Here is a 26,026-nt window from a genome sequence, read left to right as displayed (position 1 = left end):
TCTTTGCTAAAATAATCCATCCACCTGAAAGGTGTGGCATATCAAGAAGCTCATTAAACAGTATGATCATTACACAGGTGCACCTTGTGCTGGGGGCAAGAAAAAGCCACTAAAATGTGCAATTCTGTCACATAACACAATGCCACAGATGTCTCAAGTTTTGAAGGAGCATGCAATTGGCATGGTGACTGCGGGAATGTCCACCAGAGCTGTTGCCAGAGAATTGAATGTACGTTTCTCTGCCATAAGCTGCCTCCAATGCCGTTTTAGAGAATTTAGCAGTACGTCCAACCAGCCTCATAACCGCAGGCCACATGTATGGCGTCATGTGGACGAGCGGTTTGCTGATGTCAATGTTGTGAACAGAGTTCCCCATGTTGGTGGTCGGGTCAGGGTATGGGCAGGCATACGCTACTGACGACTAACACAGATGCATTTTATCTATGGCAATTTTAATGCACAGACATACCGTGACGAGATCCTGAAGCCCATTCTGTGGCCCATTTTTTTAGCAGATGTTATTGCAGGTGTAGCAAAATGCTTGTCTGCAAAGTTGCTGAGGAGCTGGAAGCAGAGCTTCCATGTCTGTCTGCACCATCTTACTTTTTTAAATATGTGACCAACAGCATATCTATTCCCAGTCAAATTAAATCAATAAATTAGGGCCCAAGTTATTTATTTCAAATGACTGATTTCCATGTTGCGTTTATATTTGTGTTCAGTATAATAACATGGAGCCACCTCAGATTTCATTTGGTGCCAAACCGTGCTAAAAAACTGTTTTTTTTTTCAAAAGCTGAATTATGGTAACCATTAGGTTGTTATCTTGAGAGGAGGAGACCGCAACTCGTCCCAAAAAAACAGCTTTAGGGACGGTTCATGCAGAGAAATGGTAGCTAGATCCTAAGTAGTCAAAAGATGTTCATAGGGGGCCACGTCGCTCATTGCTACATTTCCCGACATGCATATCTGTACATGGGAGGGGCGATTTTGTTTGTGCGCGGGCAGATTTTTAAAAAGAAAATGGCGGATATTCATTCTGGAGAGCAATCGGAAAGGTTTGTATCTTTTTAGTTAATAACGTTACTGAAAATGTTTTGCTGTGAAGAATTGGCGTCCTATCTCAGGGGCTCGTATTGGGTTTTCCATTAAATGAGTATCTTCCTAACGTTAACCTCCGACCTCACTTCCCGGCTAACGTTGGCTACTAACGTTGTTAGCTAGTAGCTAACACAGACAATACGCCAATTTTAAAGTAATCCTAGTGTTAGCTGTGTATCAACGTGGCTAACTAGCCATTTCAGCATCAACTATACTCAGTGGTTGTGTTGATTTTTCTCTCTCTTTCGTTGATGTCACCCGCAGCTGCGACAGCTCTGCTGAACACCAGAAGATGGTAAGACACTCAAGAGCTGATTGTGTTGTGGTCTAGGCAGATTTGGTTGCCCATAAGGGATAATATACATAATATAACCTTACTAAAATGATAGCTGGCTGACGAAGTTAGCATACCATTGACGATAACATAGGAATGATCTTAAAGCCCACTTTTGTCTGTTGATCAAGGTCCACCAAGAAGAAATCCCGCAGCAGGGACTTAAAAGAGTTTGCCCTGGGAGTCCAAGCCCAGCAGCTCCTCACCCCAAATCTCCCCGCAGACACACTCCTTCCTCCACTACCACACATATGTCAGAAACAATAGAGGTACAGATAGAGCCGTGTTCTGGAGGAGAGGGGCAGGGAAGGGACCCTGAGGGGGGTGTTCTAACAGAGGGTCGGTCGTTTAGCCCCAGCAGCACGCAAAGGAAATCCTGGAGGAGGTCGACCAGGGGCAGACGCTCTCTCCCTGCCCTCTCCAACACCTCCCAGAGTGAGACCCGAAATTTGTATATTTCAATGTCAACAACATTGGTTTTGGTGTCTGGGATGGGTGACACTAGTCAGAGCGTCCAGTTGGATAGAGGGTATTGTTTACGTCTTCTTGAGCCGTAAAACATATACTCTTTCCGAGCTATGGATAGAGTCAACTACCTATCCCAGGTTGACCCTAAACAACAATGAATGGCAGTAAGGGAAGGAGGCACAATTGGGACCTAGTGATTTACAAAATACTCTCAAAATAAATGTAAACGCTAAGCTAAATGCCTCTCATCCAGCTCTATGCAGGTCAATCAGCCAATCCCTACCCGAGGAGGAGAGGCTGGAGAAACTGATGGAGGCTTCTATGAGGGTATGTTTAAGTGATTACAATTCGCTAGGGGGTGTGTGTTTTTGAAGGTCAGGCTAACTTCAACCTGTAGATTATTACAACATCTATGTGATCCTGGCTGACAATTTAACTCACTTTCTGTGTGTCCCATCTCTCTCCTCTTTGTCTCCAGCTGGCAGTTGAGAAGTTACAAGACTCACTGAGCACGACACCCAACGGCAGTTTAGAGTCACTTCAGACACAAGGTTGGTAGGATTCTTGTACGTCTGTCAAATAAGTAGTTGTTTTGGATTGTAACATCTAGCAAAAAAAACACATCCAATGTTTACCCCCCTACTGGTTTGGTGCTGTATTTTGAATGGAGCCAGCCGTTTTCTCCATTTCTTAATTCAAAGACTCAATGATGGACACTCTTACTGACAGTTGTGACTGATTTGTGTGATGTATTGTTGTCTCCACCTTCTTGCCTTTTGTACTGTTGTCTGTGCCCAATTAATGTTTGTACCATGTTTTGTGTTGCTACCATGCTTAATCATGTGTTGCTGCCATGCTATGTTGTCTGTCTCTCTTTATGTAGTGTCTCTTGTCGTGATGTGTGTATTGTTCTATATTCCCCCGTACCCGCAGGAGGTCTTTTGCCTTATGGTAGGCCGTCATTGTAAATAAGAATTTGTTCTTAACTGACTTGCCTAGTTAAATAAGTTGAGTGCAGTGCACTAGGCATAGAGTGCATTCGTTAAGTATTCAGATCCCTTCCCCTTTAACACATTTTATTACGTTACAGCCTTATTCTAAAATGTATTTTTTAGTCTACACAATACCCCATAATGACAGTGAAACCAGGTTTGTAGAAATGTTTGCAAATTTACAAAAAACATACCGTATTTACATAGGTATTCAGACCCTTTGCTATGAGCAAAGGCCTGAATTTTTAAAATATTTTTTTCACCTTTATTTAACCAGGTAGGCAAGTTGAGAACAAGTTCTCATTTACAATTGCGACCTGGCCAAGATAAAGCAAAGCAGTTCGACACATACAACGACACATGGAGTAAAATAAACATACAGTAGAAACAAGTCTAAATACGATGTGAGCAAATGAGGTGAGAAGGCCATGGTGGCAAAGTAAATACAATGTAGCAAGTAAAACACTGGAATGGTAGATTTTGAGTGGAAGAATGTGCAAAGTAGAAATAAAAATAATGGGGCGCAAAGGAGCAAAACAAATAAAATAAATACAGTAGGGAAAGAGGTAGTTGTTTGGGCTAAATTGGGCTAAACGACTCTAAGCACACTGCCAAGACAACGCAGGAGTGGCTTCGGCACAAGTCTCTATGCCCTTGAGTGGCCCAGGCAGAGCCTGGACTTGAACCCGATCTAACATCTCTGGAGAGACCTGAAAATAGCTGGACAGCAATGCTCCCCATCCAACCTGACGGAGCTTGAGTGGATCTGCAGAGAAGAATGGGAGAAACTCCCCAAATACACGTGACAAGCTTGTAGCGTCATACCCAAGAAGACTTGAGGCTGTAATTTTTGACAAGGGTGCTTCAACAAAGTACTGAGTAAAGGGTCTGAATACTTATGCAAATGTGATACTTAAAAAAAATTGCAAACATTTCTATTTGGGATGCACGATATATCGGAATTGCCCGAGATTATCTAAAAATGCCAACGTCGGTATCTGCTCGATGTCTGTCTAGTTTGTGCAAAACTTGGGATGTGCAAAACCGATGTCAAAGATGACTTGCATACCTATATAACTTAATAACGGCACGTAAAATACACGTGCAACACAGCATTCCTAACCTAACAATGTCTGCTGTGTGGATCTTGCAGTCAACAAGTTGAGCAATCATTTGAAAGGGTAAGAGAATTTCAGCAAGACGACTCAAGGCGAAATCCGTTAATGCCAAGATAATGGAATTGTGTCACTGCTATTAGCTTCACAACATACTATGGAACGCTGTTTAGGTCGTTGCGTGTCCAAGAAGACATGTCAATTAACACTGTCAAAGCTGTACAAAAAAGTCTGCAAACACCAGCCACGAACAATGTGTTTACAATGATGTGTTGGTAACACAGCACTATTTGTTGGACTGCGTAGCTAGCTAGCATAAATAGAACCCGCCTGAATACAATGACCAGTAGAAACTGGTCTCCCAATCACAGCCGGATGTGATCCAGCCTGGATTCGAACCAGGGACTGTAGTGACGCCTCTTGCACTAAGATGCAATGCCTTAGACTGCTGCGTGTGTATGTTACTATTTAACTGTACTAGAATGCTTCAGGCCGCAAACATTTTGAATATCGGTTTCTTTTTGCGGCGGGGGGGGCAAGGAAAATATTGGCCAAACATTGTCATCGGTGCATCACTAATTTCGTCAAGCCTGTTTTTGCTCTGTCATTATGGGGTATTGTGTATAGCTTGATGTGGGCGGGGTAAACTATTTAACCTATTTTAGAATAAGACTGTAATGTAACAATGTGGAAAAAGTCAGGGTCTGAATACTTTCCGAATGCACTGTAAATGTTGTCTAATAGTGTTATCATTCGTTACTGTCTTTCTCTTCCCTGTCTCAGTGGAGGATGTACAGAAGGAGTGGTGTTGCCTGGCCAAAGACCTACGCAGTGAGCCACAGTGTCAACAACTTCTCACAAGCACAGCCAAGTAATGCTGTCTCTAGTCAATCTCATTTTGTTCACTGGCTTAACGTCCTTAAGCATACATACTTACTTTTTTCCTGAGCAGTCTATTTTACCCTTTCTCTTCTATGCACCAACTTTTTTCTGATCCTTTAACATGAGAAATCTGGACGATACGAGTATTGCGATACTCTTCAGTATCGTGGCAAGGAAACAACACCCGAAGCAGTTTTAACTTCTTTAGGAAAACAACCCTAGTGTTGGAAACAAACAGCATCAGAGTTTCATGTATTCCCCCCCCCCCCCCCAAGCACAACACACGTTATTTTACATACAACAGGTTTTTAAAGGAACAAAGAGTTTGGCCTGCTTCGGGTTTTCATTTTTGACATGGAGAAAATGATTGCAATTCTGGTATCGGCACAGCCCAAAAGAAAAAGGACTGTCATTCTTCTCTATTGACCTTTATTTCTAGTTCAGGCCTTTCTGTATTCATTCAGTCATCTGTTATGAATCCCTTTTGACTGTCTCTTTCTCGCTAGTGACACTGCAATGCAGAACACCTTGGAGCAGACCAGGAAGGCTATACACAGGTAACTGATTCTCCGTGTGTGTGTGTGTGTGTGTGCACGTGCGCAATGAATAACAATTGTGATTGTGATTCAGGCTGCAGGCTGAGAGTGCATCTTGGGACTCCCTGTTAGACAAGCATCGGAGTAAAGCTGAAGAATTGGCCAGGTGAGCACATTCACACGCACAAATGACATGCACTCGTTCTGCACTCCCCATGCTCCCAAGTTTTGGGTTGTCAATAAAGTGATTTGTCTTCATGTGCCTGGTGGTCCAGGCCTGGTATTCATAGCTGACTTTGAAAAGGCCTTTGATCAAGTATGACTGGAGTTTTTTAAAATATAAATGCCTGGAATATTTGGATAATCTTTTAGTAATCCAGGGCTTGAATACAAAGGTGTCATTTATACGCTGATGATTCATGTTTTCTTTTAAATCCACCATTTGGATCCCTCCACAGCCTCATAGAAGATCTAGATCATTTTTCTAACCTCTCTTGATTACAACCAAATGATAAGTTTACTATATTACATATTGGATCATAAAAAAAGTCAACTTTTACTTTACCATGTAGTTTACCAATAAAATGGTCTGATGGTTGATGTGGACATACTCGGTATACAGATCCCGAAAGAAAGAAATGATCTCACTCCAATAACTTTTAATAGAAAGTTAGCAAAAATAGATTAGATCTTGCTACCATGGGAAGGATAACACCTGTCTATTCCTGGAAAAATAACCCTGATTAACTCTAGTCATATCACAGTTTACCTATTTGCTTATGGTCTTGCCTACACCTAGCGACCTGTTTTTATTATATGGGCAAAACAATATATATTTGATTTGGAACGGCATGCCAGACAAAATTTAAAAGGGCCTATTTATATAATGAATATGAATTCGGCGGGCAGAAGTGATTAAATATTAAAGCATTAGACCTCTCTCTGAAGGCGTCAGTCATCCAAAAGTTATACATAAATCCGAACTGGTTCTCTAGCAAATTAGTAAGAATGTCTCACCCCATGTTCAAGAATGGCCTTTTCCCATTACCTCACTTTTGGTAATTTGAAAAGGAAATAATCTCCAATATCATTATTTGTTTAAATAAGCCATAGAAAGTTGTTTGCAATTTCAGTTTAATCCACCAGAAAATACAGAACTAATATTGGGGTTAAACTCAAATATACGAATTGATAATAAACATCTTTGTAAATTAAATCATAAATAGGACTGGTGGAGTTATGTCACACATGCCGCTAGCAAAAATACATGGAAATGGCTGTTCTACCCAATATTACAACCAACTAATTGCAGCGTTTCCATAGTCCCTGTGTCCAAGGAAGCGAAGGTAACCTACCTCAATGATTACCGCCCGTGGCACTCACGTCGTTAGCCATGAAGTGCTTTGAAAGGCTGGTCATGGCTCACATTGCACACTCTTGGCATTCTCTCAACCAGCTTCATGAGGTAGTCACCTGGAATGCATTTAAATGTTACATTAATTAACAGGTGTGCCTTGTTAGAAGTTAATTTCTGTAATTTCTTTCATGCTTAATGCATTTCAGCCAATCAGTTGCGTTTTGACAAGGGGTAGGGGTGGTATACACAAGATGGCCCTATTTTGGTAAAAGACCAAGTCCATATTATGGCAAGAAAAGCTCAAATAAGGAAAGAGAAACGACAGTCCACCATGACTTGAAGACATGAATGTATGTGGAAAACTCAATGTGGAAAATTTCAGCAACTTTGAAAGTTTCAAGTGCAGTCGCAAAAACCATCAAGGGCTATGATGACAGGCTCTCAAGAGGACCGCCACAGGAAAGGAAGACACAGTTACCTCTGATGCAGAGTATAAGTTCAATTGAATTACTAGCCTCAAATTGCAGCCCAAATAAATGCTTCACAGGGTTCAAGTAACCGACACATCTCAACATCAACTGCTCAGAGGAGACCGAGTGAATCAGGCATTCGTGGTTGAATTGCTGCAAAGAAACCACTACTAAAGGACACCAATAAGAAAAGGAGACTTGCTTGGGCCAAGAAACACGCACAATGGACATTAGACCGGTGGAAATCTGTCCTTTGGTCTGATGAGTCCAAATTCGAGATGTTTGGTTCCAACTGCCATGTCTTTGTGAGACGCAGAGTAGTGGAACGGATGATCTCTGCATGTGTGGTTCCCACCGTGAAGCATGGAGGAGAAGGTGTGATGGTGCTTTGCTGGTGACACGATCTGTGACGTATTAAGAATTCAAGGCACACTTAACCAGCATGGCTACCACAGCATTCTGCAGCGATTCGCCATCCCATCTGGTTTGGGCTTAGTCCCACTATCATTTGTTTTTCAACAGGACAATGGCCCAACACACCTCCAGGCTGTGTAAGGTCTATTTGACCAAGAAGGAGAGTGATGGAGTGCTGCATCAGATGATCTGGCCTTCACAATCCCCCAACTTAATCCAATTAAGATGGTTTGGGATGAGTTGGACCGCAGAGTGAAGGAAAAGCAGGCAACAAGTGCTCAGCATATGTGAGAACTCCTTCAAGACTGTTGGAAAAGCATTTCAGGCGAAGCTGGTTGAGAGAATGCCAAGAGTGTGCAAAGCTGTCATCAAGGCAAAGGGTGACTACTTTGAGGATTTTAAAATATATTTTGATTGTACACTTTTCTGGTTACTACATGATTTCATAGTTTTGTCTTGACTATTATTCTACAATGTAGAAAATAGTAAAAATATAGAAACTTTTGAATGAGTAGGTGTGTCAACTTTTGACTGGTACAAAAAATATATGGGGATTGTAAATGAAGCAGACAATTACTTTGATGGAAGCTACAGTCTATCTGCAATATTAAAGCTGATCTGCTCCCAATGCTTGTTCATTGTACAGCATGGCATGATAACGATACAAGAGTTGGCTACAGACCATTTTAGGGCCATGGTTTTTGGTTTGAGTAAATGTGTCGATATACTACCTCCTTTCCCTTTGCAGGCGAGTGGAGCAGTGCCAGGAGACGGGGGTGACATTAGACCCTAGCTGCCTGGCCCAGTCCTCACAGAGCCAGCTCATCCAGAACAAACCTGATTACCACAGCCTGCTCTGCAGACAGCAGCCCGTACTGTCCACTATGGACATGGTGGTAAGACGGACAAACTAGTACTATACCACCTGGGGACGGTTTCTTGGACACAGATTAGGCCTAGTCCTAGACTAAAAGCAAGCTCATTGGAGAATCTCTGAAATAGTTTTATAGTCTGGTATTTGGCTTTTTGTGTCCAGGAAAAAGGCCTGTGGAGTTTAACATGTTCTATTGGGCAAATCTTAACATCCATCTAAGCCACATTTTCACTTAGTCATGCATTTATGTCAATAGGAGACTACAAATAATTCTAAATTTGACTGAAGTGGAAGTTAGGATTCACCCCTCAGTGTTCTATGTAAAAATGCTCAGAAAGTGAAAGATGTTAGCTGTGACACATTGTAGCTCAATGCAATATGTTTTTTTTGTGACAGCTAATGTGTCTGTGAACAGTGTCCGTACTTGCCTTCAGGGTAGAGCAACATTATTATTTTTTTCAATATTTATCACACCCTTGTGTGTGTGAATTAATCTAACATAAATCGTCCATTAATAGCCTGAGCCAGGGCTGAGCGGTATACTGTATTTTACTGTATACTGGTATTGCTGCACAGACCGGTTTGTGTCTTTTTAGTATATCTTTGTGTAACAGTATTTTAATGTTTGGTTTGTTTAAATGTTACATCACTCCTCTGTGTGTAATGTCTGTTTTTATAGTTTACTCCGTTTGCTACTCGTCTTCTCTCTCCTTCCCCACACACCCAGCTCATTTTCACTCAAGGAAAGCAGCTTTTGCTCTACCATGAGTCACTAGCTAGCTAATACAGCCTGATACCAAAGATTTTTACAACTAAACCAAGATGGACCCACAGCCTGTCGTTTCCAATGAGAACAAATTAGTCTTAGTGGGCAGAGCCAAGCACAAGGAAGCGAGATCCTGTTGGTGCGTTCTAATATACATCTGCATATTTCCGTTAGGGAACGCCTACTCTGAAGTGCGCGTGTGCAGTAACTAAATTTGCCTTTGCACTTCTAAACGTGATATAAATATATAAAAAAACTTTTGCAAAGGGTAAAGTCTACAAAACTTAGTCTGCTCTGTTCATAACAGATGATAGTTTTGGGAACAGAGAACTATTGAAATCAAATGTTTCATTAATGAGTGTTTGCAGAATATCACTCAAAATCTATACCGTTCCATCTTCTCCCACTACCATTTACATTTATACGTCCGGTGAAATATGTCTCCTTGTACAACAGTATATTCTAAATCTGAGAGGAATAGGCAAGGCATTCATATTTTAGTTACATTAAGTAAGAGGACATGTAATGTAACATCTAATTAGCGTCCCCTGAGAAACTCTGACCAATATTTTGGTTTCTACCCTGTCACATTAACCCCTCGTTGTCATGTCAAACAATACTGTATTCAAAGTGCCCAGTCACTTTATTCAAAGTTTGATTGAACAATATAAAATAATCAGAATGTAGAAAGCCCCATTTTTAAAACACTTGAATGTACAGTACAAGTCAAAAGTTTGGACACTTACTCATTCATGGGTTTTTCTGTATTTTAACTTTTTTCTACATTGTAGAATAATAGTAAAGACATCAAAACTATGGAATCATGTAGTAACCAAAAAAGTGTTCAACAAATCAAAATATATTTTAGATTATTCAAAGGAGCCACCCTTTGCCTTGATGACAGCTCTGCGCACTCTTGGCATTCTCTCAACCAGCTTCACCTGGAATGCTTTTCAAACAGTCTTGAAGGAGTTCCCACATATGCTGAGCACTTGTTGGCTGTTTTTCCTTCACTCTGCGGTCCAACTCATCCCAAAACATCTCAATTGGGTTGAGGTCAGGTGATTTGTGGAGACCAGGTCATCTGATGCATCACTCTCCTTCTTGGTAAAATAACCAACAATCTCAAATTTGGACAGATTTCAACTGGTCCATTGCTCGTGTTTATTGGCCCAAGCAAGTCTCTTCTTCTTGTCCTTTTAAAATAAACTAGGCAAGTCAGTTAAGAACACATTCTTACTTACACGGGCTTTTGTTGGAGATGGGCGCATATCGAAGGCTGGCGTTTTATTACTGTTCGAGTTGTGAAAAGCTCACATCACCCTCTTAAATTGTGGTTTGCTAGCTCTACACGTAATAAAAAACCATTATCTTCCTCCATAGATGGACACCCAGTGTAAGATGGTCAGGGAGCTGCTGTCCATACTCGAACAGTCTCAGCTACTGGTGAAGGAGACAAGCTGCAGATTGGGTAAGGATATGTCTGTCTGGGTGGATGAATGGATGTAGTGGTTCTCAGGGTTGTGTTCAGTAGGGCAGAATGTTTGCAAAACCTTTTATTTTTTATATATATATTTTTGCTATTTAGGTAGTACCTTTCATTCTGTTTCAAAATGTTTTCTCCCAGCTTAACACTTTTCTTGACTTATTAAAGACCCCATGCAGTCTTGTTTTTAAATCATCACTATATGTCTAATAAATCACTTATTTAATGAAAAATAACAATTATATTTGGATCATTTAATTCCCAGAGCCTTCTTTGGCCGTTGAAATGTTCAGTCTGATCAGGTGGGCGTTAGGAAGCAAATTTCAATATAGTTGCATGCAGAGTCCTGAGAGGATGGTCTAGAGCCTACCCGGATGAACAGTCATTGGTCTTTTATAAGCAGGTGATGTGATGATGTGTGCCAAAAGTTCCATCCCACCTGAACGGGCTGAAATTCCAGGCATTTTCTTTCAAATAGCTCTTACAAAAAGTGCATTATCATAATTTTAAAAATGTCACTGTTGACCTCAGTGTGGAAATATTTATAAACAGGAAAATTAAGTTAACTGCACCTCCCCTTTAAAAAAAAAAAAAATTGTGTTGGAATATACTCAATGTGTTTTTAAAATGTATTTGTTGTGATCATGTATTAAGTGTGTACTTCTATCTCTCCCCCCCATCAGCGACTGATGTGGGATTCCAGGAACTCTCCTCTGACCCAGTCAGGGATCTACTGGCAGGACCCCCACCCTCTGTATCAACCAACGCATCATCCTAGTACCTCTGTCTTAGGGTTGTCACAATACAGAATCACGGTACAACCATACTAGATTTTTCATGGCAAAAAAAAGAACTAAGCAGACTGAATTCTGGCTTTGTACAAGCAAGACAAAGCACACCTTTAATAGAAATGACTGTATTGTGACCTTTCGTCTCATCCAGGTTCACTCAATGAATGACCAATAGAAAGATCAGTCTGGCTTTTTCTGTGTTTTCTGTATTTATGGGTCTTCACTCTGTACCCATGGCTCTCTAAGTTAGCTGTTCTCTTTGGTGCCTTGTGTGGTTTGTAAATAATAGTCTCTGGTATCTTTCTTCATGGGATGAATGTTGATTATTTCTGCTATAACCTATCTATTCTAATCCTATTCCACCACTATACTATGGCACCCTATTCCTTATATAGTGTACCAGAGTGCTATGGGCCCTTGGTCAAAAGTATGACTTTTATATAGGTTACAGGGTGCCATTTGGGACGGACACCCCACTCTCCCTACAAAACGTATGCTGTTGGCCACCAGAGGGCGATCTCACCTTTTTTATTTAAGCAGTTAATGAATATTCACCTATAGTAAAAGATGTAGAAAATATTCACCTGCAGTGGATGTCTTGGGGCTAATTTGCACGATACCAGCTTTCCTTTTATTTTCCTGTATATTCTTGTAAAATAAAATGTGAATGATTTGTATATTATTAACAGCAATTATCTGAATTTGTCTTTTGCTTTCTGACCATTGAATTGGTTGTTTTAAAACCAGGTCCCAAACCTTTTTGTTTTTAACCCTTCATAAACAAGAAAATGTGAAATGTTATTCCATCCCAACTCCTTTGACACACCATTGGTTTCAGTGTGTAACAAGGGGACGAATTCTCTTTACACACAACTTGTTAGTTCTCACAACACACCCTTGTATCTTATGTATTATAATTTACTCCCTGTCCCTTTCTTATCCTGTAATCTTTTCTGTTTTGGCCAGAGATTCGGTCCTCTTTTCTCTCCTCTGGCACTGCTGTCTTCCTCTGTCCCTTCTCCTGTCCATCAGGGAGGAAGCCCCTCCCCCACCTCACCGTGATTCCCTCCCTCTCCTTTCACCAGGTTACTGATGCAGAACGAAGGCCTGACATTATGCCAAGTATTTCATGACCCCCCCCCAATTTTTTTCCTTTTTCAATATCATTCACTCACTATCACCTCTTAAATCTTCTCACCATATTTCATGCTATATAGTTGTGCCTCTTACCAGGAGAAACATTAACAATTGAATGTGGCCCTGACGTCGACGAGGAATAATTCCTCAGATAACTTTAACAGTCAATAGTTACATTTGCATGAACAGTGTGATGTCTTTTTTGAGAAACTGTGTGAAAGGAATTAGACGGGCTCAAATTCTGCCCAAATAGGAAAGGTGTCCTGCACCTACTGACTCAAATCACCATGATATTTGGTCTTATTTATTGCTGTATTACAAACATGTATTTTCTGTGGGCTGTTCTTGCATTGGGGAGGGGGGTGCATGGTGAGAATGAGAGGACAGAGGGAGAAAAGTGGGGTTGTGCGCGCGGGAGAGTCATGGAGGGAGGGTGGTGCACGGCAAGGGATCGATTCTTATTTGGATGGAAATAAGGCTGGGTGCTTGTGGAATGAGAGAGAGGGCATCTCCTGCTTACAAATTGAAAGAAGTCAAGTCACGTATTCGGGTACTGAAGAAACACATTCACAGAACAAACAGGATCTAAAAAGAGAAATATAGAGAACAAGATACAAAATATGGATTAGCACATTAGTTATTGATCATGTATACTTTCTTTAGATTTGACATCACTGCTTTACATTAGTCTTACAATATAGAGTTTGCAAATGGACCAAAAATGTATTCAAATAAACTGGGTTGAACGTGAATGTTTTTTTGTGACCCGTAATATGCCTGGTCCTACTTTTGATGTGTAAATGCCTGTCGGCGCTATACAAATGTTTCTCTCCCTGTTAGATCAGGTCTTTATGAAATCTACTCCCTCTCCCTTCTCTAACTTCAGATTGATTAGGCATTGACTGTGGAAGAGGGATGCATCGAGCGTCAGCAGAATCCACGGCCAGTTTTGTTCCGTGCACTCCCCTTCGTGGTGTGCACACCTATTATTCCAGCACAGCAGTCAGCCTTCTCTCCATGTCTATTCAGTCTCCCAACTCATCTAGCGGAGCTGCTCTCTCATCTGAGCGATAAAGTGCAGCAAAATCGTCCACGTTTGCAGATTTTTTTTTTTGTATTCAATCTGTTCTGTATATATTTCTCACACTAAAAGACATAAGAGGATGTTTCATGGGATGTTTCTGAACACGTCCTGTTTATTAGTGGCCTGTTTGTTGGTGTGATTTGTTCCAATTTGACACATTTTTAGTAGACTAATTATAAGATACTTCAATATTGGTCCCAGTTACTGTATGAGTCAGTCATTGATTTGATCAATGGGTGGAGCGTGGTGGTAATTCAATCGACTGACAGTTCAGGGTTGAGGGGGATCTTGACAGTAAAGAAAACATACACCACTAATTACAATTGTGTCAGACAGACACTTAGCCAAGTCCAATAAGTACCCCCTTAATCAAACTCAACCCCTTGATCTGCCCCCTGAAAACTTAGTGTGCCACCGAGGTCAAGACCTCTCGACAGTATACTATTGTAGCAGAAGTGCTTCCGTGAAGTCTTTTCGCATAAAAAATAACCATGCCTGTGACCTGAATGCCAGCCTTAGCTCAGTGGGCAAACACTGATTAGGGTCATCTGCATGTCAGAGAAGGGAGCGAAACTGGTTCAATACAAAAGTCTAAAATTAACCGACTGAAGTTTTTCATATGGCCCTGGATTAGTTTATATGAAACAGGAAAATGTCTATAAAAAAATCACATGGAAAGTAAATATCTAATCAAATACAATCTGACGCAGTAGCATCGTGAATTGAATGCGCGATATTGTATGGTCACAGAGTTGGCTGTGACTTCATGAGCAGCAGGGAGAAAACAGCAAAGGAAAGCGCTAACCTTTATCGGGGAAAAAGATCTGAGAAAACACACACCACTGCAGCCAAGAGTGTTACGGAATTCAACTTTCCGTGGCTGCCCGGTGGAAAAGAATGCCATTATAACTTTCAGCAAACATTTTTTTCCTCAAACGTGATTTTTTTTTTTTTTTTTTACGTGGGAGGAGAATGACTGTCCCAGCTGAGGACCCGTAAAAATATACTGGTGATCATTTTGTTGTTAGCTAACTATTTAGCATGTCAGCGTCGTTGCCTTTTAAACTAGCATTGCCCACTTGCTAAATTTTGTTTGGAATAATTCAATCAGTTGCGATTCTATTTTATCACACATCAAGCTAGCTAGTTATGTTCTGAGCTTTTAGCATTGTGGTCCTCGTTAACATTTTTTGCCACTTTTTTAATTCAGTTAGCGTTATTTACTTGCGCCAGCATAGTTATCTAAAATTAACCCACACTTTACCTGTTATTTGCATAGCTAGTGTTATCAAATTATAGTAATTTAGTTATTTTCTTTACCGATGCCATACGAGTTTGTTTTACGCACTTGAAGTATCTAGCTAACTGGCTACTTAGCGAGCTAATTTGGTAATTAGCTACACTAGCTAGCGCGACCTGGTGTTCTGTGAACGATGCACACTGGTCCTGGCGCTGCCTTTTCCAGTCTGCGAAAACAATACTCTTGTTTTGATAAGCCCCTTTGAACCACCGCAAGTGTGATTTATTAACGTATGACTCTAGCTAGAAAGGTGTTCGGACATTTTGTTTGGTCTTTATTTATTTTGCATTATTTTGAATGCATATTTTATTCGCCGGACAGAACGCTTTTCTTCTTGTTTTAGCGTGAGGCGCTGTCTGCCAGCTCCATAGTTAGTGGATGTGTCCGTTGCTTTTTTCCCTCTGTATGTTTCTTAGGGCTACACAGCTAGCTTGCCAGTTGCTTAGTTAGCAGCATTTATTCGCTAGCAGCATTTATTCGCTAGCTTACCGTGGTTATTGACATCGGCGAGCAGCACAAACCGTTTATGAATGTGGAACTGCTTTGGAATTGTATTTTTTAGGTTAACTAGCTGGCTGTAATTAATTACTATCAGCCAGTGGCGTATGATTTGCGCTGGGGGTTTCATTGTTAGCTAGCTATCTGGCTAATTGTGTGAATTCGATTGTGAGGAAAGGACCTAGGTTTCTTTGAAAGTAGCTATGGATGATCAGACGCGAATGCTGGCAGGTCTCGCCGGACTCGGCGGGTTATCACAAGGCGACGTTGGCGACCCAGACTCTGTTAGAAAACAGCTCGGTCAACCGCAACAAGACATTGGGGATATTCTACAACAGATCATGGCCATCACAGACGAAAGCCTGGACGAGGCGCAGGCCAGGTAAAAAAAAAAACGTGCTGTGAAGATGAGACAAGATATGTTTTTGTTAATGCTGTCTTGTGTTCTGTTGCTCGCTTGTTGCCTGGTACAGTACAATTATGGATATTTTTGATGTGATGCACGCTGCTTTATTCAGTCACTTGTGGTTTTGTCAACAACAGAAGATTTCATTATCTGACAAATAATATAATGGTGGGCAAACGTTACACGAAAAGAAGAAGCAGGCTCCCCACACAGACGCACAGAATATTGCTCTACGCTATAGCCTAGCCCAGAGGTGCCAAACATACGGCCCAGGGGCCGGATTCGGACCGCGAGGGGACCAATCTTGCGGGTGGTTTAAGTAAAGTCATTTATATTTTTGTGTGGAGGAAAACGAAGTCAAAATACTTTAAAATTACTAAAACAAAATCTTAACTGTGTAGAAATGATAATGGACCTACATTCATAGAGTTTCTTGACTGTGTCCAGCTCGCAAAAAAAATGAAAGCTAAACAGTCAGGGAGCATCAAATTCCCCCAAAATATGATTTTTTTTTTGCAAATTTGGAAGGAAAGGAAATTAACACATTTTCAGTGCAGCTCTCCGGGTGGACTTCATTGAAAACCGAATGCGGCCGTGTGGCAAAATGAGTTTGACACCCCTGGCTTAGCCCGTTCATAGACGCAAACCACCGTTAATGCCTAGTGACAATAGTATCTTCTGGCCAGGGTAGTTGTGTTAAGAGCCCCACCATTTATGCTAAATGTTAACATGCATTGTTTGTGGTACAAGTTTGGAAACATAATAAACGTATCTTTCATATCAGGGAGAAATAATAAAAATTCATTAAAATAAAAAGTTAAATTACTGCACACCTTTTTTATAGGGCTTTAGGGTTCCCACATGGCCATATTTCCATCTTAAAGCGCTTGTTTTACAGAAGACAGTCTGTAACCTGTGCCAATTGGCTTTCGGCGTCTCGAAACACCTGTGTAAATGGAAAACTGACGCCGCACAAAATTGTTGTTACTTTAACATACTGTCTGCTGCAACTGTGTTAAAACCAGTTAAAGTAAGTGTATGTTTTGCATTTGTGAAATTATTTTGATATTAAAGAGGGCTTTATGTTTCTAGAACTATACCGCTATTGAGAATCTATTCACGTTTAGATGGAGTATTTGGCTGTGTTGGCTGGCAGAGCCAATTCGACTCTAAACAGAATATGTAAGGTCTTTGGACTATAAGGACTAATGTTAGGCTCCTTTAGTCTATTATTGGGCTAGCCATAGCCCTGTGTTTTACAGCTCAAGATTAGAACATCTCTCATTGCATTGTGGTTTTCAGACATAGTGACATCTGTGTCTGAGTTCATATTTTGATGTACACTTATGCAAATAGCCCATCTGATTAGTTCCTAGGTTGTTTTCTGAAAAACAGGGCAAACAATATTACCTGGGTTATGTAAAATATAACATGCAGATCTATGATGCCTCGTCGGTTCACCTCGATCTCTTGAACAGTGGGCACAACTACATGAAAACTGAAGTTTTACCCAGTAAGCTTTTGTCTGTTATCAAATGCCCATACCATGCGACACTAGTGCATGTAATACATTTGCAGTATGCACTTGTAAAAACACATTTCAACTTGTTTAAATACTAACCCTACATTGTACTGTCTGTCCCCTATTACTAAACCTATCTTGAAGTGATGATAGTATGTCAGACCACCATCTTTTTAATACAAAGTGGATGAACATTTTGAAATGTCACTGTTTTCCTCGTTCATACACATGAGCATTAATTTAGTGGGGGGGAAGTCTACGTCACTGTGAACGCATGCAAGCTCAATCAATCCATTGCTAGATAAATTGCGTGTTTGTGCTACCCGAGATCCCATAACCCTTACCTAACCTAAACTCTTACCTTAGCCATTGTACATTTCTACTTCCATGGGGGGGGAAGACATCCCAAAGATCCCAAATAGCAAGTACCATTATGTGTGCGTCCCAAATGGCACCGTATTCCCTCTATAGTGCACTACTTTTTACATAGTGCACTATATATATATATATATATAGGGAATAGGGTGCCAGTTTGGACACATATAAATACACTTGATTAATCTCCTACATTGTCATTATCTATGCTAATCAGGCCTCCTTTAATTGAGCCGTCGCTGTCGGTGATGAGCTTTTCAAATTCAAATGGTCGTTAGTTAAAATGTTGGAGGGACTTCACTTGTGTGGGCTTGTAAAAATGATTTGCAATGCCATATCTGATATGACACATCAACATGGTTATGGAAATATAATAGCATGGTGTAGGTATAGGACAAGTTAATCAGTCACTTGTGTTTTGACAGAGCAGTCATTAATATTTTAGGTCTCTCACTTCAATTGTTAATGTATGCAGAGTAAATGTTTGCATATCATGACTTGGTGTGTGTGTGTGTGTGTGTGTGCATGACAATAAGCAAATTACCCATATTCATATGCCATGTGGCTCCGAGGAGCCGTAGGTCAGCTGGGGGGGGGGGGGGGGGGGCGGCAGAATTGTGAACAAAAGACGCGGCTGTCCCAATACGAGGCTGTGGCCAGTGTGTGTGAAGTGTCATTAGCTAGTGATTTTCCACCCCACATTTGACCACCTGGTTCTCTTAATTAATTCACTCCCTCCCGTCCTGATGGTGTGCATCCTTTTCATTTTGCACGGGGTGCAATCAATTCTCCTATAATGTGTACGGGAGTGCAGCTGTCCGAAAATCTAGTTTCTATTAATGAGAATTGAGGGGGGAGGGGGGGGGGATGGACGCTACACGCAGCTTATGATGATTCTGATGAACTCAAGGATATTGCCTTTACTGTTAAGGGTATAACTTTGAAGACGTAATTAACGACCTGAAATACGTGCTCAAGAAAAAATGTATGCACAAAATAATGTTAGTGTGTTTACAATGTTAAAGGCCTCTTTTTCTATGGTGTGTGCGATGTGGTTGTGTGTGTGTTTCTAGATGGCTGTTGTACTATAGTGTCTGAGAGATGTTCCGAATTGAGCAGTTCTTTTTACATTTTTTTTGTATTTGTGACTTGCCAAGCAGTTCTCCTGCTCCTTTAGTACTTCCTGTTGTTTTCATGTGTTCGGCCTTCTCATCTGAGGATGGAGTCAAACTCTTAGGCAGCAGCTAAATCCTATTATGTGTAGGGTTGTCACGATACTCAACCCTACACATAACCCTAATTAGTTGTATATGCAGGTCTGAAGACTTGAGATGCTCTAGATCAGTGAAATTACACACTAGTTGTTTCTCTCAGCAGAGGTAAGCTAGATTGATTTATTTTTATTCGAAAGTTTAACAAAATACATATACACACCTTATACATTTGGAAACTTGCCAGGGATGACAGTCAATTACTTATTTCCATACAGCAGCAAGATGGAGAAAGAAGTCGATGGACGGCTGATTTTCGACTTGGACATGATATAGCCCATCATGGATTTTTCCAGTCCATGATTTGTATGGTCTGATAAAGGCCTATTCAATTCTGATAAAAATGTTTGCTTTTGATTTTGACTAAATTCTCTCCTATCACTCGAAACAAGAGGGCCAAATGAGGTGACTGCCGCTTTGATTGGCATATCTCTGTACACACACACACATACGCCATCAAATGTAGCCTACCTAGGCCTTGCATGTCACCTGTGGGGCCCCTTGCATGCATACATAGCCCTTATACTGACCTGGAGTGTGGGGTGTTACTTTCTGGGCCGGGTGGCATGAGAGAACCGATAAGATGGACAACAGTGGTGCTAGGGAACTGCGTACCTGGTCTGACCTAGTGTGATAGAACGGCTAATGTTTTCCTATCTGGGTGGTAGCAGAGATAACAGATGAGACGACGACGACGACAACTAGTGCACTACCTGTCCTGCCCGCCCCTCACCCTCTCCTCCCTGTTACCCCATGTCCAGATGCTGGCCAGAGGAGTCGCCGGCGCACTGGGGCGGATCAGATGACCCCGCAGAGGGAGGGGAAGCTGGGGGGGGCACGGCAGGGGGTGGCCTGCCGCTCAACTTCCAGCACAGGTCAGTAGTGTACAAGTCTACCGGACCCACAGGACCGACCGCATGCCTCATGAAAGCACTAGCACCACACCTGCTCCTGCTCATACCCCCCCCCCCCCCCCGACTCCCACCTCCCTCCATAGCCCCTCTCCCACTCATCCAGCAGTGATTTTTCAAATATGTAAGCTCAGTGAGACAAACATGTGTAAATAAAGGCTACATAGAATTAAGACCCAGGTGGACACAATTATGCGCTCGCTCGAAGGAGTAACGTAACGAGCGATCCTCTCGTTATTGGCAGACGCATCAATATACACTTCTTAAACGGCAAAAAAAATACTCACGCATTTCCCAATATGATATAGCCTAGGTTAGGCCTCCTACATGGACACGAGTGGAGTTGAGGTTAGGCGTTGCCTACTCATATTCATTTGTCTTGGTTGTTTTCATTCTCCCTCCGATGCCTGTGTCGGGTCCGTTTCAAAAGTTTATCAGTTGAACACTTTGTCCATCTCTCCTTTTGGGTAGTATTATTTTTAACCTGTATTATTTGGTGATTTATTTATTTTTGTTATCCATCAAATCCATGAATGTACGTTTTAGCTGTCGTGTATTTCAGCACATGATCTCCCAATGTATTTCATACGTTTGAAAATGAGATGTTTTGTGGTTTATAAATAGGCATAGATGATAAAAATAAAAAAAATCCTTAAAGGTTCCCTTCAGATGAGGACCACAGCTCTAGGGACATGACACTCCGGAAGGGCTCAATATTAAGCTCTTCACTGAAGCTGCACAGATCAGAGCAATGATGAATATGTGAGTCATGTTTCTATGTGTGTGTGTACAGGGATTTTCAGACTTTAATGTCAAGGCCTCTTAAATATTATGAGCCCCTGGGCAAGAACCCCTTGCTAAGAAATGAATTTTCACAAGCCGCCATTTAAGTTCCTGAGAGCAGCATGCAGATCGCAAGCTTTGCAATGACTACCAGTGGTAATACTGCTATTCCACACATTTTGCCATGAGGTTGAGAGAGAAGTTTTGCAGTTTAAAAGCAAGTGTCCTACTATTCTACACATTTTGGCGTGGCTTAAGACACATTCATATGCTATCTGAGCAGTTTGAGTCCCTAACAAAGTTTTTTTTTTGGGGGGGGGGGGGCTGCCTCTGGAAATATTAATATTTTGTGTGTGTGTGTGGGGGGGCTGGAAGTCGGGGCCCCTGGGCGCATGCCCTGCGTGCCCGTCAGTAATAAGGCCCTGACTACCACTGCTGTACAGTTTGTGCGCATGTGAGCGAGCACTAAGCACTGATGGTGCATGGCCCATTAGTTTGTTTTAATTGAATATTCTAATTGAGAGTTTATAATATAATTAAAAGTCAAGTGTCACTGAGTGGGTGTTCAGCAGAGTATGCTTTCAACAAAAAATTGCTGTGCGGGTACAAAAGTAACATGGCTTGGGAGGGAACTTTACTGTGCTACGGGGGACCGAGCTATTAAAATCAATGTGAAACTGTGGATGTATTCTAGACCTATATCTTTGTCATTCATTAGTATCAGAGCTTGTAACCCAGATGTAGATCATTTCTTTGTTTAATTCCTGTGATAATACAACTATGTTTTCTTTTTTTTGGTATTTTGTTTATATTAGCTTTTAGAAATCCGCTAATACAGAACCTTGCTCTACTAGATCAACGCTGGATGGGACGAACCTCATCGATAGCTCTCTTTTTCCTTGGAGCGGCACATGCTATGAAATGACTAGAAGATGTACCTGCATCTCCTTATCTTACCTCAAACCCGCTCTCTCTTTCTTCTCCCCCTCGCTCTCTCCTTTCTCGCCGGTAGGAAACACGCCCTGAACTGTCACAGAATGAAGCCCGCCCTCTTCAGCGTTCTGTGTGAGATCAAAGAGAAGACGGGTGAGTCTCCACTTCCCTTTTTTGTTCTCAACTCTCATCCCAGTCTGCCTGAATCCCAGTTCGCTACCATTTCTACTGAAATGTGCACTCAATAGGAATTGTTTTATAACGCAAACACACATTTCTGTGAAAACAGACAATAAAATGGTATCTTAGCCCCCCCACCCCACACGTTTCAAAGCATTGGATTGGTGTAAGCATGACCTGTATTTCCAGGTTGTTTGTTTCAGACATAGGCCCTATGGGTGCCTCCATTGGTTCGTTAATGGTTCCCTTGGCACCTGGTTCATTACCTATTTATACCTCAGATAACACTGTGTATTGATCTCATTGGTTGATTTGGTAGCTGAGGTTCGAAAGGAAATTAGATGGTGGTTTTTGTTATGCTGAGGTGATCTTAACCTGCTGGAAGCGATCGCGCTAATTTCATCAATGTGGAGTACACTTGTCTGGGAGCAATTTCAGTCAGGGAAAGGATCTGTGACCATACTTTTATTTATATATATATATATATATATATTAGTGAATGTGGACACCCCTTCAAATGAGTGGATTCGGCTACGAGGCACGCCCGTTGCTGACGGGTGTATAAAATTGAGCACACAGCCATGCAATCTCCCTAGACAAACATTGGCAGTAGATTTGCCTTACTGAAGAGCTTAGTGACTTTCAATGTGGCACCGTCATAGGATGGCACTTTTCCAACAAGTCAGTTCGTAAACTTTCTGCCCCGGTTAACTGTGAGTGCTTTTATTGGGAAGTGGAAATGTCTTGGAACAACAACTGCTCAGCCATGAAGTGGTAAGCCACACAAGCTCACAGAACGGGGACCGCCGAGTTCTGAAGCGCGTAGTGTGTGAAAATAATTTGTCTTCGGTTGCAACATTTATTAGCGAGATCCAAACTTCCTCTGGAAGCAATGTCAGCACAAGAACTGTTCGTCAGGAGCTCATAGGCTTGTGTGCGCGGCTGCTCGGCCATGGAAACCCAAGATCACTGTGCGCAATGCCAAGCGTTGACTAGAGTGGTGTAAAGCTCACCGCCATTGGACTCTGGAGTAGTGGAAACATGTTCTCTGGAGGGATGAATCACGCTTCAGAATCTGTCAGTCCGACAGAGAAATCTGGGTTCGGGGGATGCCAGAAGAACGCTACCTGCCCCAATGCATTTTGCCAACTGTAAAGTTTGGAGGAGGAATAATGGTCTGGGGCTATGTTTTGTGTATTTTTGTTCATGCTTCGGCTAGTCCCCTTATTTTCAGGGAAGGGAAATCTTAACGCTACAGCATACAATGACATTCTAGACGATTCTGTGCTTCCAACTTTGTGGCAACCGTTTGGGGAAGGCCCTTTCCTGTTTCAGCATGACAATGCCCCTGTGCACAAAGTGAGATCCATATAGAAATGGTTTGTTGATCGGTGTGGAAGAACTTGACTGGCCTGCACAGAGCCCTGACCTCAACCCCATCGAAAACCTTTGGGATGAATTGGAACGCTGACTGCGAGCCAGGCCTAATCGCCCAACAGCAGTGCCCGACCTCACTAATGCTCTTGTGGCTGAATGGATGCAAGTCCCCGCAGCAATGTTCCAACATCTAGTGGAAAGCCATCCCAGAAGAGTGCAGGCTGTTATAGCAGCAAACGGGGGACCAACTCCATATTAATGCCCAGGATTTTGGAATGAGATGTTCACCGAGCAGATGTCCACATACTATTGGTCATGTAGTGTAGCTTTTCCAGACCAGCCATGGCTCTCATTGAAAAGTTATCCGTTCCTATCTTATTAGCTATTCCAGTCAGCTAGCTAGCGGGCAGCTCTCTCTGGCATTGTTCAAAGGAGGAGGCCAGCTCAGGAGTGGATGGATGGATGGCAGATTGATGGTTGTGGTGACTAGCGTGGGAGGAGATGGGCTGGGCTTTACAGCTACCTGCCCTCCTTTCTCTCCACTCTTACCTCTCTTTTTCATGGATTCTCTCCTTTCTCTGCCTTAGATTACGTCCCCATCCTCCTCTGCTCCCTCCTCTCTTCCCTCTCCTTTTGCAGTACAGTTTGAAAGTGCTGCTGCACTGCCGCCTGTTGTGGTAACCTTTCAGTAGTGCATTATTGCTCTCTCCTGATAGGACCAGACTAAAGGGTAGGCTTGAATGGGTGGGGGATAGCCTGTTGCCCAGGCAACTTGTTGCCCAGGCAACTTGTGGCCTTATTTACCCTAATGCCATTCACTTCGATATTTCACATTAAGCCTTCTAGTGGAGAGAGGCCTGAAAATGTGGGGATGGAATGGAGGCGGTGGGAGTTATAGGTTATATCAGGTTGGTTTGGATGTCACCTTCAGCTTTCCTGTGGTTATTACATTAAATACACTGAACAAAATATATAAATGCAATTTTACTGCGTTCATATAAGGAAAACAGTTGAATTAAATAAATTCATTAGGCTCAAATCTATGGATTTCCCATGCCTGGGAATGCAGATATGCATTGTTTGGTCACAGATGCCTTTTTAAAAAACCTGGAAGTGGCATGGATCAGAAAACCAGTCAGTATCTGGTGTGACCACCATTTACCTCATGCAGCTCTGCACATCTACTCGCATAGAGTTGATCAGGCTGTTGATTGTGGCCTGTGGAATGTTGTCCCACTCCTCTTCAATGACTGCACTAATTGCTGGATATTTGCGGGACCTGGAACACGCTGTCGTACACATTGATCCAGAGCATCCCATACATGCTCAATGGATGACATGCCTGGTGAGTATGAAGGCAATGGAAGAACTGGGACATTTTCAGCTTCCAGGAATTGTGTAGAGATCTTTGCGACTTGGGGCTGTGCATTATCATGCTGAAACATGAGGTAATGGTGGCAGATGAATGGCACTACAATGGGCTTCAGGATCTCGTCATGGTATCTCTGTGCATTCAAATTGCCATCCATAAAATGCTATTGTTATCTTATGTGTTGTCTTATGCCTGTCTATACCATAACCCCACCGCCACCATGGGGCACTGTGTTCACAATGTTGACATCGGCCAACCGCTCACTCACACGATGCCAATCACACTGTCTGCCACCTGCCTGGTACAGTTGCAACCGGGATTCATCCCTGAAGAGGACACTTCTCTAGCGTGCCAGTGGCCCTACGAAGGTGAGCATTTGCACACTGAAGTCGGTTACGACGCAGTCAGGTCAAGACCCTGGTGGAGACGACGCACACGCAAATGAGCTTCCCTGAGACGATTTTTGACAGAAATTATTCGGTTGTGCAAACACGTGGTCTGCAGTTGAGGCCAGTTGGACGTAATGCCAAATTCTCTAAAACAACGTTGGAGGTGGCATTTGGTAGAAAGCATTAAATTATCTGGAAACAGCTCTGGTGGACATTCCTGCAGTCAGCATGACATTTGCACACATCCTCAACTTGAGACGTCTGTGGCGTTGCACGTTTTTAGGTGGCCTTTTATTGTCCCCAGCACAGGGTGCAGCTGTGTAATCATGCGGTTCAATCAGCTTCTTGATATGCCACACCTGTCAGGTGGATGGATTATCTTCGCAAAGGAGAAATGCTCACTAGCAGGGATGTAAAGAAATATGTGCCCCAAATTGGAGAGAAATGTAGCTTTTTGTGCATATGGAAAATGTCTGGGATCTTTTTCTATTTCAGCTCATGAAACATGGGACCAACACTTTACATGTTGCGTCTTGTGTTTTTGTTCAGTTTACTTGCATCCCATGCAAAGCGGCTTGTTGAAGTGTTACAATACCTGTGGTTGTATGTAGGCCAATGTTATGGTCTATCATCTTCACCTCTGCTCCAGTCTGCTGGCTATTCTGTATTTAGTGCCCCTCTTCCTACCAGATGCGTATAGGCCTACCTGCTCTGCCATTTCCCTGTATCTCCACAAGACCCCCTGCAGGCTCCATGATGTGTCTCTGGAATGTCAATAGAAATCATCCCTTCCTCCTGCTCTCTGTATCCTCCTCTCCTCTCCTAATTCAATTCAAAGGGCTTTATTGGCATGGTAAATATGTTTACATTTGCCATGGCAAGTTAAATAGACAATAAACAAG

General features: G+C 42.1%; 2 protein-coding genes across 10 annotated transcripts in view; both read left to right on the top strand.

Moving 5' to 3' along the window:
* Positions 1-32: 32 nt before the first annotated feature.
* Positions 33-12,278, top strand: dsn1 (DSN1 component of MIS12 kinetochore complex). 2 transcript variants are annotated; one of them, XM_021624486.3, is made up of 11 exons: positions 33-1,058; positions 1,366-1,396; positions 1,567-1,870; positions 2,157-2,230; positions 2,382-2,454; positions 4,794-4,881; positions 5,399-5,449; positions 5,523-5,594; positions 8,418-8,565; positions 10,693-10,780; positions 11,479-12,278. In XM_021624486.3, exons 1-11 carry the CDS (start codon positions 919-921, stop codon positions 11,571-11,573), a joined length of 1,164 nt encoding a protein of 387 aa, XP_021480161.3. In that variant the 5' UTR covers positions 33-918; the 3' UTR covers positions 11,574-12,278. The 2 variants fall into 2 exon arrangements, with proteins under 2 accessions (XP_021480161.3, XP_090049188.1); XM_090193062.1 differs by lacking the exon at positions 8,418-8,565.
* A 2,243-nt stretch (positions 12,279-14,521) lies between these two features.
* Positions 14,522-26,026, top strand: part of pbx4 (pre-B-cell leukemia transcription factor 4) — a 53,988-nt gene continuing 42,483 nt past the window's right edge. For 2 of the 8 annotated variants that reach the window (XM_036938057.2, XM_036938053.2), the window contains exons 1-3: positions 14,522-15,987; positions 19,941-20,054; positions 21,886-21,959. In XM_036938057.2, the coding sequence (XP_036793952.2) occupies positions 15,809-15,987; positions 19,941-20,054; positions 21,886-21,959 (367 nt within the window). In that variant the 5' untranslated portion in view covers positions 14,522-15,808. The remainder of the gene's footprint in view (positions 15,988-19,940; positions 20,055-21,885; positions 21,960-26,026) is intronic. The other 6 variants (XM_036938058.2, XM_036938055.2, XM_036938059.2 and 3 more) reach the window with 3 other exon arrangements.

This window comes from Oncorhynchus mykiss, chromosome 12 (assembly GCF_057628025.1).
Source record: "Oncorhynchus mykiss isolate SJ-2025 chromosome 12, ASM5762802v1, whole genome shotgun sequence".
In the NCBI taxonomy this organism is placed as follows: Eukaryota; Metazoa; Chordata; class Actinopteri; order Salmoniformes; family Salmonidae; genus Oncorhynchus; species Oncorhynchus mykiss.
This window is presented reverse-complemented; position numbering and strand designations above follow the sequence as displayed.

What these genes read in the sequence shown, in the direction of transcription:
- dsn1 (XM_021624486.3), top strand. Translation starts at nt 919, where the DNA reads ATGTTCATAGGGGGCCACGTCGCTCATTGCTACATTTCCCGACATGCA. An exon ending in CTGCTGAACACCAGAAGATG is followed by an intron (nt 1,397 to 1,566) that starts GTAAGACACTCA and finishes CTGTTGATCAAG; the next exon opens with GTCCACCAAGAAGAAATCCC. An exon ending in GGAGACAAGCTGCAGATTGG is followed by an intron (nt 10,781 to 11,478) that starts GTAAGGATATGT and finishes CCCCCCCATCAG; the next exon opens with CGACTGATGTGGGATTCCAG.